General features: G+C 34.4%; 1 protein-coding gene across 7 annotated transcripts in view; it reads left to right on the top strand.

Moving 5' to 3' along the window:
- The window catches only part of LOC126967523 (uncharacterized), a 53,487-nt gene that overhangs the window by 17,894 nt on the left and 22,690 nt on the right, over positions 1 to 12,903 (top strand). For all 7 annotated transcript variants that reach the window (XM_050812028.1, XM_050812029.1, XM_050812027.1 and 4 more), the window contains 5 exons: positions 620 to 732; positions 3,468 to 3,677; positions 6,603 to 6,714; positions 8,285 to 8,399; positions 11,020 to 11,156. In XM_050812028.1, coding sequence (XP_050667985.1) covers positions 620 to 732; positions 3,468 to 3,677; positions 6,603 to 6,714; positions 8,285 to 8,399; positions 11,020 to 11,156 — 687 coding nt within the window. The remainder of the gene's footprint in view (positions 1 to 619; positions 733 to 3,467; positions 3,678 to 6,602; positions 6,715 to 8,284; positions 8,400 to 11,019; positions 11,157 to 12,903) is intronic.

Genomic DNA, 12,903 nt, shown 5'->3' with positions numbered 1-12,903 from the left:
CTATTGGTTGTGGTTTCAAGAGGCTTATGATACAAATAGTCTAGTTGACCAAATAATGTCAATTTAATCTGATAATTTCCATTAACGCGCCAAAAGAATAAAACTTCAAAAATATTGAGTGTAATCTGTTGATAGCATAATTTGTTGTATTGATAATGCAGGATAAAAAAAGTTACAGTATGGGTCGAAACGAATCTATTAAACCACGGGATGTTTTGGTACATTGGCACTGTTAAACGTTTTCATCGTACGTTCTAGCCTCTTTTCTAATTAAATCATGCCTATGAGTTTTAGCTGGAATAGAAGATTTTTTTTTTCATTAGAGAAAATCTCTGATATACGTAAATAATTCGAGCTCAAAAATAAATTGAAGATTGAATTGCGGCTTTCCCGCCTTTTTTGGTTGTTTTTTAATTGCTATTAAAAATTGTAGCCATTTTTATGATTGAAAGTATTTAAAAAGCCTTTTTCTCATCCCCTGTTAAACTTTAACTAAACTTAACCTTACAAACTTTAAAAAAAGAAAAGGCGTATTTTGAAAAAAGATTTTTCACATTAAACGGAATCAAGTTACTCCTCTATAGTGAAAATGAATTGAACTGGTTAATTATGATTACAGATTCCGCGTGTGAGAAAGTTTTTCATACCTCTCGTGGCTTCGAATGATTTTCTTGATCTAGAACCAGACGAAGTGATGACATTTTTAAGATCAAATTACGTTTGCGTTACAAGGTTACATAGCTAGTTATTTTATTTATTATTTTATAACAAAAAGTCAGAAGAGACTTTCGAGACATTTCTCGAATTATCGGGGACCCAGTGTTGTGTGAACGGCTAGATCACTTGGCGTTCCGTAGAGACGTCGCTTCTTTGTGTATCTTCTACCGCATTTATCACGGGCAGTGTTCCGAAGAGCTGTTTCACTTGATTCCTGGCGCCGAATTCCACCTTCGCACGACACGTCACAATTTAGGATATCATTCAGGCTATCTGGATGTGTCACAGTGCAGTTTTCAAGAAACTTTTTTCCACGTACAACCAAGTTTTCGAATGAGCTTCGTTGTGAGGTGTTTCCAGGACGATACAACCTGGGTTCCTTCAAAAAAAGCGCCTTCACTTCTAAAAGTCCTGTGATTCCTCTGGCGTGAGCGTGGACTCTGGTGATCACTTAGCATCACGTGACTCGTACGCTCGTTTTTCCTCCTTTTCCTTAAAAAAACGTTCAGCTAATGGTAAGTGATCAGGCCTTCCCATAACAATGTAGTACCAGGATTCTTAAATAAACCAAAATTCTAAACGACATCACAATTAAATTTCACTCCCCACTTCGAGGCATAAGATGTTAAGAGGAAACATTAGTTTCACGTTTCCATACAAACGTTCTCGAATCATTTTCTCCTTGTTTTTTAAGTCTATATCAAAATTATTTTCAAAGAAGAGAATTATTACCTGTACTGTTTTAATTTTGTGGCGAAGCAATTCCCCTCGCAGCTGCTCTATCCGTTCTAAGCGTTAGCGTTTTAGCGTAACATGAGAGCGTCAGATTTAGAACCGTTACACGATGTATATTGTGGCAACTGCCGCGCGCTCCTCAGTGTGAGTGGCCATTTGTCTCGCTTCCACTCATATCAGTGTACGGTTGGCGAGGTTTTCTATCTCTTTCGTACTCTATACACCTACGCAAATCATTTTTGAAATTTAAAAATCCATTGCGACCAGCTGTTTCGTTTATCCTTTCTGTCGATTATAAATAAACCATGTAAATCCTTCACGTCTTTTTTTTGCGTTTGAACGCTTAGTTCCTACTGTTATCTTAATATATATAAATAACGTGACACGTTATTTGTCCTCGATGGACTCTTAATCTAATGAACGGATTTTAATGGGGTTAAACGGAACGGATTAAACTGCACTCCACTTCATGGAGTGCAGTTTGGTCCAACTTGAGAGATATGATAGTTTTGATCTTGATTTGGGACCCATAATTATTTTTATTTCCAATATTTGTTTTGTATGGACATATTTTCTGTGAGAGAATTTATTGACGCACGGTTTGACAGTTCTGCTGTGAAACAATTTCATTTTAACAACAGGGAGCATTTTCTACGAAATATTGCTTGATGTATTGAAATATTATTGGCAAATTCCAATAAAATAGTTTTTTTTTATTATCCACAGAAAAACGTCTGTCGGATCAGCTAGTTTTTTTTACATATTTTTTGATTTTTTACTGCTCTTCTAAAAGTGCTTGAAACGGCTTAATCATATGAGCCGCAAATACAAATACGCCCTTATTCATAATGGTCCGCTAACTTAAAACAGCCACTAAGGAGTGTTATTTCTCATTCTGACTTAGGTCAACAGAAAAAGACAGAGTGAGAATTAGCAATGCTTTAAGTTAGCAGACTATTATGAATAAGGGGGCTAATACCTACTATAAGCGAAAAAATTTAAACAGTCAGACACAGAATATTTTCTTCCCATTTAGTGTCTAAAATTTCGTTACGTACCAAAACTTTTAACGCCTAGATTTTCACTAAATTGATAAATTTAAACAAAAACAAAATAATCTTGTTTGACGCTTTTACTATCCCGTATTTTAGCTTATTACCTTTTTCGAATACTTATTGGAGTAAAACGGATTACCTCGTAGTAATCCATGATTATACAGCTTCAAAAGATTTTAATTATATGCCCTTAACAATAATATAATTTATTTATTTATTTCACACACATAGCAACTATCATTACAGGTATTACCTAATGCGACAGTTACAAACAAACAAGAATAACAAACACAACAAACAACAATCAAATCAAACTAAAACTAATCATACAATCAAACTACATTACATTACAAATAATATATCACACCAGAAATAGAAAAAACTTAAACATACTACTATTTACCATAACATACTACATATAACAATACCCTTGTGAGTTCACTCCACGTACACTCAAAAATGTATTGTTTTAGAGATTAGAACAAAATCAAACATCGCAGTCTACAGTATTTTTAGTCTTTTCTTGAGCTTAGGCTGTGTTGCAGCATATTAGGTTTAAGGTCGTTTGCCCTCCTATTCCAAGTCAAATTTAACGTTAATAGGAACTAAAGTAAAAAGTGACATATCAAAGTACCCCTCTTCTCGATTCAGTAGATTAGTTTTATGAAAAATCGCATGCCTGCAGAATCCTGTAGTCGGATATAAGCTCTCAAGTCAATATCGAATATTTATTTGAATCCTTTGAAAGGTCGCTATTTTACATTAGCAATAGCTAAAATATATATAATGGTTACGGTTAACAGTTAAAGCTATGACGTCATCTAAAAATAGTCAAAAGGTGGAACACATTTTATGCTTAACCGGTACCTTAACATATTTATTATTGCTAAAATTAGTTGATGCAACGCAACCTTAGAATTGCAATGTGATAAAATTTTAACTAGAATTGTCTTCCCTTAGCGAGATAGAAATACTGCTTTCTGGAGTAAGATGGCTCAAGGAAGACTGGTCCTCACGAAAGCGATATACAGTGGATGTGATGAGATGTGTTCGCTTTGGCCTGATCTCTCCTTGGCAACTTGTGGACATCAAACGGAATCCAGACAACGCTGAGATACTGGAGGTGGTAAATGAACCTGAGGTTCAACAGATGGTAGACGATGGCTTGGCGTAAGTTTGTTATATTAAAAAGTATTTATTTCTTACTCATTTTAATTAAGAATAATGAAGAGTTAGCACATTCATCAAACGTTTCTCGAGCTTGCTTAACCTCAGTCGATAAAATTGGTACCTATTCAAAGTAGGAAAAAAATTGTCTACTCACTCTCTCGAAATAATTCCTCAGTCGAGGAAAAATCTGGTAAACTTATGGTACGTTGCCACCTACCTTGAAGTAGTTTCGAGAAGATTTGTGAAATTCGTGCTTAATAATACAAAATTAATTTACACCTCAATATAAATTATAGACGATGCGAAATTCGAATCGCGCCTTTCAGAGCTATCTTGCAGTATTTATCAGGAATTATCAAAATGCAGGGAATGAAAGCCAGCGAAAAGTCGCCCTTTTCTTTCACTTGCTTAGCCACATATATTCTTCCTCTTTCGATACATTACTTTCTCAGCGTCTTTAGAAATTGAAGATACAGCAGTGAGCACTTCAATAATAATTAGAAAACAAAAATATTGCAATTATAAGCAAAATGTCTGACGGATCAATAATAGAAAGAAAAGCTTTACTGCAATCGAAGATATCTGACAGTAATCGTTATAGCAAACTTACAATTTGTATAACTCCTAGTAGGGATAGCCTCGCATTAAGCATAAGACTGTCAAAGTCTCACGTATCAATATTATCGGCTGTGTCTCACACTCAACTATTTACCTACCAGGGTTTGTGGAATTAAAACCTTTCCTTTATGATTATGAAGTCAGCGATGACGATTTTCTCTCCACTCCACCTCGTTTTAAGCTACGATTATAACGTCAGTAATGATGTTGTTCTCTACGCTCCACTTTTTCTATGATAGTAAGCAGGGCCGGATTTAAACTTAATGCCGCCCCTGGGCACCGGCAAAAAAATTCGCCCCAATACTGGAATTTTTCATAAACTTATAGTTTATATATTTTATTTTTCAAAACTAAAATAACTTATTTATTGCAGAAACTTTATGATATGTTATATATTCTGAAAACATGAATAATTAATATTTGTTTTTTTCTAACAATTATAAATTTGGCACTAAGGGTGACTCATAATTAAATTACATCAATTTTTTCACAAGCAAACACGTCTCACTTTTTGAATTGCGAATTGGTCGATTAAACAAAATTAATAATATTGAGCAATCTTGATAAGACTAAAAAAAAATTTCACTTTCTAAATTTTGCCGCCCTAAAAAATTTGCCGTCCTGGGTACTTGCCCAAACTGCCCCTAGTGTAAATCCACCTCTGATAGTAAGGGGCATAATATAATAAGGGGCGAGACAAGCAGGATGTTCAGCTGATGGTAATTGAAACGCCCATTACAATGCAGTGCCACTCAGGATTCTTGAAAAACCGAAAAATTCTGACCGGCAAAGGACTGCGCTCGTCACCTTAAGACATAAGATGCTAAGTCTCATTTGCCCAGTAATTTCACAAGCTACGGCGCCCTTTAGACCGAAACACTAATGTTTACACATTACTGCTTCATGGCAGAAATAGGCCCGTTGTGGTACTCATAATCTAGCCGGCAACCTGTGCAAAGGTGCCTCCCAGTGGTTGACTACCACTTCGATTCAACCTACGATTATGACGTCAGTAGCGACGTTTTTCTCTCCACGCCACTTCGATTTAATTTGCGATTACGGCGTTAAAGTTGTTAAAATATGATTCCTATTCAAATTCAAATATTTTTACTCCGAAAACGATTTTGAATTCCTTATTGAACGTCAAAAACTACCACTCATTCGAAAATATATGTCTCAGACCTGAGTACGAGCGCAAGAAACTCGTGGGCTATTATTATACGCTTTACATTAACTTCACCTGTATGTTTGTATGTTTGTAACCCACTTCTTCGGGCGCGATTTTGACCCACTTCAATCGGCTAGATTTCGTTCAAACTTTGTAGATTTATCGAGGACCGATGACATTATACTAATCTGACTAAAAAATGAAAAATAAATATTAGTTAAAAAAAACTAAAAGGCACGCTTTATATAAAATTAAACTAAAAAATAGAAAATAAATTAATTAATATAAAGCGGGCCATTTAATTTTTTTAATTATTTTTTTTTTTTTATGAAATTCCATTAACCACTGTTGTATGATACATGTGCTGACAAGTCGGTCCTGTCCGAGATTAGGAAGGTTTAGATTTTAAGATATCATGAACTAACACTAGGTTTTAAATTACTTTGTTACTAATACACTATGATCCTTTGTTGGTCGAAATAAAGAATTTATTATTATTATTATTACAATAAAATGTAATATTTACATTTCACGAGGGGGGTCGATCCAATATGTGGTATCATTAAGAAAGTCATTTACATTATCACTACAGTCAACCTTTCCCACACAAACATCTTTTAACAATTCTTTTGAAATTCGTAACGAATATTTTTTTGTACATTTTCTTGGATCATGTTATATATTATCTATACATCGCCCAATAAAAGACTTATTAACTCGACTTAACCAAGTAGTAGGCATAAAAAGTTGGTTGATAGCATTTATGATTCAAAAAGTTACTAGTAATATCAATATTATATAATTACTAGCTGACCCAGGAAACGTTGTATTGCCGATATTAAAATCGCGATACAAAAGTAACTGTTGATCGTAGATGGGTGAAAATTTGAAATTGTATGTATTTTTTAATGCTAACTCATAATCAAACATGTTTAAAAAAATGTAAAAAAAATTAAAAAAAAAAATCGTGTAATCCCTTAACATTTAGGGGGATGAAAAATAGATGTTGTCCGATTCTCAGACCTACCCAATATGCACTCAAAATTTCATCGGTCAAGCCGTTTCGGAGAAGTTCAATGTTTAACACCATGACACGAGAATTTTATATATTAGATTGAAAAACCGTACATTGTTCATAGGTATGTCATCATTAAGTACTGGTATGGAAACAGCTCTAAGAACTACTACCACTGGATCGATGTACTGGGTCTCACAGAACCATCAGAACGAAACTGGATGGGTGAAGAAAAGGTATTTTCATTCATTATTCATTTAAGGCGACACTAAATGCCAGCGACCTTGAGCGCTATGAGTTCACGGCTGCCGGCCCGCCATCTATGTAACGAAGCCAATATTTTCAAAATTTATTGCGTGGAAAACAGTTTATATGCTTACAATCCTCGTTATTCACTACTAATCTGAATAAATGAACCTACACAAAAAAGGACAAGCTATAAGAATAACTTTTCTGAGAGAAATACCAAAAAATGCGTCACGCCATGCCAAAAAACTTGTTTAACTTCAAAGAAAAGTGGTAGTTAAAAAGGCTGTGGAGTGTTAACTATAACCAACAGCAAGCATTAGCAACCTACAAATAAGACTTAAGGATATGTGTAACAGGATTAAATAGTGTTCATAGCTCGAAATGCTATACTTTCACCACAAAACTTGTCTAAAAACACCATGTTTGCGTGTTTTCTGCTTACTCTTCGCCTTAAACATACGTTTCGTACCTGAAGAGTAAGTAACCAACAGAAATCCTATTACTAAGGCTAATAAGATCTACAGAGCGTACTTAGAGTTTGCTCAGACTTTACTTAAGTAAAACTTAGCTGATTGTAACCTTGATTTCGCTTTTGTAGTCATTGATGAAATTATACTGAGCTTAAACTAAGACAGCCCAATGCAAGCGTTTTCATTTTATCACACTCAGCTAAGTTTTACGTAAGTAAAGTCTGAGCAAAGTCTAAATACGCTGTATACCTAGATCTCCGCCTAGGTCTCTTAATCGGGTCAAAATGGATGAATAGATTTCAATAAGACCTGAAACACAAATAATATGATACATTAACACACAAAGTATACCTCTTGGAAATTGTGTGTCAACACGGACGAAGTCGGTTGTAATAAGCTGTATACTTTGGAAGAGTTTAATATCTAATCTGAAATAAATTTTAGCTTTTATTATCTTGTTATAAAGAAATTCTGTAGCAGAACTATATTGCATTGGCCTAACTGGTCTCATTTGAGGGAAAATGTTTTAATAATAATAAGATTGATACACTTTTACACAAATTATCTTGCTCTAAAATGGGCATAGCCTAAGCACAAGACAACGATATATTTAATACAATATACTTACTTAAACATACATAAATACATATAAACATCTATGACTCGGAAACGAACATCCATATTCATCATATAAATTGCACCTACCGGGATACGAACCCGGGACCTCCTACTTAGTAGTCGGGGTCACTAACCATTCGGCTATATGGGTCGCCATTAAGATTATTGTACCAAATGATGCGATAAATACATTCAACTCTTCCTTTTTTCGCTACCTCGAAAGATTAACCCCAAAGCAGCAACAGAAACATATTCAAAACGTGAGGAAAACATGAACATTGTTTCAAAAATCTGTAGAAATTATACAGGAAAAACCATTCAAACCCCATAGAAATCGATTTTAGTCGGAATATTCCTGAGTTAACGATAACAAGTTTGTTTCGAGGAAGTTTAGTGTTCAATTGCCAGATAATTGCAAGTTTCCCCGAACACAGATACAACGGTGCTAAAAACAGATTTGTTTACACAGAATCACGTAACTTACAAGGAATTTCTGAAATACCTGGAACTGTTCACGATTCCTAAGGACCAAATGTATCAACAGATGAGTATGATGCCGCCTCGAAGAAATGAGGATGGGCCTGGTAAGTAAATATTATTATTGTTAAGGGCATAAATTCATTATACTTATAAACGGCATGAGCGCGGCTTGGCTGCCTGGTAATAATTACATTCGTCCCAAGAGCAAAACTGCTAAAATCAATTTATAAATTTAATTAAACAATTAAATGAAAATGTTTTCTTGTACAGTTCTAAATTTATGTAGTAAAATGGTAAACATTTTGTACAGATCTATTTTGGTATTTTTTTTTATCTCTAGAATTATTTTAATTATGTTTCGGATTTTGTAATACTTTAAATAGTCATAAATGTAATTGATATCAAAAAACCAGAGCTTTCGAAAGAAAACGAGAATATTAGTAAACGCTTGGTAAAAGTCATCAAGCTATATTAGTTCGTAAAGTGGCAGAAGAACTGATATTAACATAATTGGTTAGCCTTCTTAATAAAATAGGATACAAATTTAAGTGGCCTGTACAGAACCAGACAAGAACCATGCATCATTATCCTCTTATATATTCAAATTCAAATATTTTTATTCAAAATAGGATGTGACATTACTTATTGATAGTCAACAACTACCACCCATTCCAAAATGAATGTCTCAGACCTGAGAAGAATTGGCGCAACAAACTCAGCGGGCTTTTTTTTAATCGAATAAATATGTTGACAAAGTAATATTGTACAATTAAACTTATTATTTAATAGCCTGAGGGCGGTCACTCCATTCCCAATCTGTGCTATCATTAAGAAAGTCATTTATGTTATAATAACCTTTACCACACAAACGTTTTTTAACAATTCTTTTGAATAACTTTATACTTTTGTTTTGAACATTTTCTAGGATCTTTTTGTAAAAGCATATAGCCCCACAAAAGACTTACTAACTCGACTTAGCCGAGTAGTAGGCATCATAAGTTTATGTCTGTTCCTGGTGTTAACATTATGGTTATGACAGTTTCTGGCAAAAATATAATCTACTATACTTTAATAAGCCTTCTTTGTCAAAGAAGATTTCATATATTTCTTGAATTTGTGCTCAGTGAGCCCTTGTGTGTTGGGTATTATATTGTCAAATTGAATACCAAGGCATAATATGAACAAGCCTAAAGTTTTTTGTTTTTTTTTTATGAAAATTAGGGACAAGACGAGCAGGACGGTCAGCTGATGGTAATTGATACGACACACCTAGTACAATGCAGTGCAGCTCAGGATTCTTGAAAAACCCCAATAATTCTGAGCGGCATTACAATTGCGCTCGTCACCTTGAGACGTAAGATGTTAAGTCTCATTTGCCCAGTAATTTCACTAGCTACGGCGCCCTTCAGACCGAAACACAATAATGTTTACACATTCCTGCTTCACGGCAGAAATAGACGCCGTAAGTAAAAAACTCTAGCATAGGAAAGAAGAACTGCAATACCAGCGGGTAAAGAGATGGTTTATCGGCCTTGAGTATACCTTCGGGAATACAGCAGCCGGTAGATGATGCCACTGGAATGGTCAATATCACAGGAAGTTAGTTTAAGTGCTCCATCAGTTTATATTTGCATTAAACTATGGCGTCTCTTACTTCCCTGTTTACATATTATGTAACTATGGATTTAGAAAACTCTTGTAAGCCACGGTGAAGGTCTTTTCAAGATGTATTCTGAACATATTTGTTTCAATCTTTAATCTTATTTATAACTAGCTGACCCGACAGACGTTGTTCTGTGTATAATAAATAGAATAATCTTAATATATATAAATCTCGTGTCACAATGTTTGTCCTCAATGGACTCCTAAACTAATGAACGGATTTAAATGGGAATTACTTCATGGAGTGCAGTTTGCTCCAACTTGAGAGATAGGATAGTTTTTATTTCGATTTGGGACTCATAATTATTTTTATTTTCAATATTTGTTTTGTATGGACATATTTTCTTTGAGAGAATTTATTGACGCACGGTTTGACAGTTCTGCTGTGAAACAATTTCATTATAACAACAGGCCGGAGCATATTTTACGAAATAATTCTTGATGTTATGAAATATTATTGACAAATTAATAAAAAATTGTAATTTACTTATTATGTACAGAACAACGTCTGTCGGGTCAGCTAGTGTTTTTATATGAATTTGTCAATAATATATCATAACATCAAAAATTACTTCGTATAGGGTGCATATACCCTGCTGTCGTAATGAAATTGTTTCACAGCAGAACAGTCAACCGTGCGTCAAGAAATTCTCTCATAGAAATTATGTATGGACACATCAAAGGAAAAACAAATTTGTTGTTTTTATTTAATTTAGCAGCATTTTCCTATCTATTCACCTTTTAAACCTTCCCTGGACTTCCACGAATAATCTAAGACCAAAATTAGCCAAATCGGTCCGGCCGTTTTCGAGTTTTAACGAGACTAACGAACAGCAATTCATTTTTATATATATTTGTAATATATAGTTAAAACTTGATAGATATTATTAAAATTTTCGTGATATTGAGTTAGAATTTCTCAGTTTGAGATTGGATATTTCCGCGAACTCACCCTGATGCAGAACCTCCGAATGATACGAAACTAGTCGGTACCAACTCCAACAAAGCGTCAGTAAAGCCGTTTATAAAATATTAATTTGATAGGTCATGGTACATTTTCAGGCAGCTTTCGAAGCAAAGAGGATAAAATGGAAATGCGAAGACCCAACATAGAATTTCCTTCGCCTGCTACAATAATGGGCCTTTCTGACAGGGAAAAGTTTCCGGGAATGTATGAATTTCTAGAAACACGGCAAAGAGTAAGCTTTTTCTTAATCGATTGTACCATAATATAATACGTTAAATTGTGAACAATTTTTTATAAAGGAATATAGTAAATTAACAATCTATTTTAATAACGAGAATAAATTGTTTTTATATTTGAGAAATGCTATAAATACTTAGCTTGTTTTTTCTGTTTCTGAACCGAGTCTAAGAGAGTCTTGTATAGTTTTATTAAGGAGTGATTTATACAACACCCGGGTTTGTTAACGATTGATAAATTTACTAATGGATTTACGAGAACATGTCGACATATATTTGTTACGTTCTACAATTTCATCATCCAAAACGGTTCAACAGCAACCCATTATTAAGGACGCGTTTACGAATCCGACAAAAATAAGATATTTTTCGGTAGAGTTTGTGATGAAATGAAACTAAATCTAACACAACTAAAAATTGCCACAAATAGATTACTTCTTTATCTCCAATTAGCGGGAAATATTTGCTTTAAAATTTTGATATTTTATGTCGTAAAAACGATTATCCGTTACCTCTTCACACAAAATTGACGAAATGGGGCTTCATTCAGGATCAGTTTTCTGCTACTACTTACATAATTTTTTCTCTTAAAAATTACGTAAGGGTAACAGATATAATAATTTCAAAAACACGGGAAATAAATTAATGAATATGTTATAAATAATCTCAGAAAAAATAAAAATTAATCGTCTAAAATTCATATATTTTTCTGATAAGCATAAGCTTTAAAGTGTGGTATTAAGGGTTATTTTATTTTGTCCCTCCGTACGCATTGCACAGAGAGATCTATCGAAACAACGTCAGTCCGCGCTCGGCCGCCGTCGTGGGTAGCCACTGTGTCGGTTGTAAGCAGCAGCTCGTACTCGGAAAGATCGCTGTACGAACATGGATATTTTTTATAAGCTCTACAATACTGTCTTTGATACTTTACATATTTTGAACGCAGTCAGATTTTCAAAAAATTATGTTTCTGTATTTTTTTGAAGAATTAGTGATTTATTTTCATCTCTAAATATAAGGTCTATATTAAATAGAAATCCAAGATGGCGCCTATGAAATTTACCAACTTCTCTTCATGGGTGTCATTTTCATGGTTTTCGGGGTCAACAATAGCGAATATCGGGTCAAAATCGAAATCCAAGATGGCGCCTATGAATTTTACCAACTTCTCTTCATGGGTGTCATTTTCAAGGTTTGCGGGGTCAACAATAACGAATATCGGGTCAAAATCAAAATCCAAGATGGCGCCTATGAATTTTACCAACTTCTCTTCATGGGTGTCATTTTCAAGGTTTGCGGGGTCAACAATAACGAATATCGGGTCAAAATCCAAGATGGCGCCTATGAATTTTATCAACTTCTCGTCATGGGTGTCATTTTCATGGTTTGCGGGGTCAACAATAACGAATATCGGGTCAAAATCGAAATCCAAGATGGCGCCTATGAATTTGACCAACTCCTCTTATTGGGTGTCATTTTCATGGTTTTCGGGGTCAACAATAACGAATATCGGGTCAAAATCGAAATCCAAGATGGCGCCTATGAAATTCACCAACTTCTCTTCATGGGTGTTTCATGGTTTTTGGGGTCAACAATAACGAATATCGGGTCAAAATCGAAATCCATGATGGAGCCTATGAAATCTACAAAATTTTCTTCATGGGTGTCATTTATTTATTTTTTTGCGCGGCGGCCATCTTGTATTTCAAAAATGATCCCAAAATCGTTCTCTGCACCCTCGAG

This window comes from Leptidea sinapis, chromosome 13 (genome assembly GCF_905404315.1).
Source record: "Leptidea sinapis chromosome 13, ilLepSina1.1, whole genome shotgun sequence".
Classification (NCBI taxonomy): Eukaryota; Metazoa; Arthropoda; class Insecta; order Lepidoptera; family Pieridae; genus Leptidea; species Leptidea sinapis.
The sequence above is the reverse complement of the archived record's forward strand: the minus strand, read 5'-3'. Positions and strand labels throughout refer to the sequence as shown.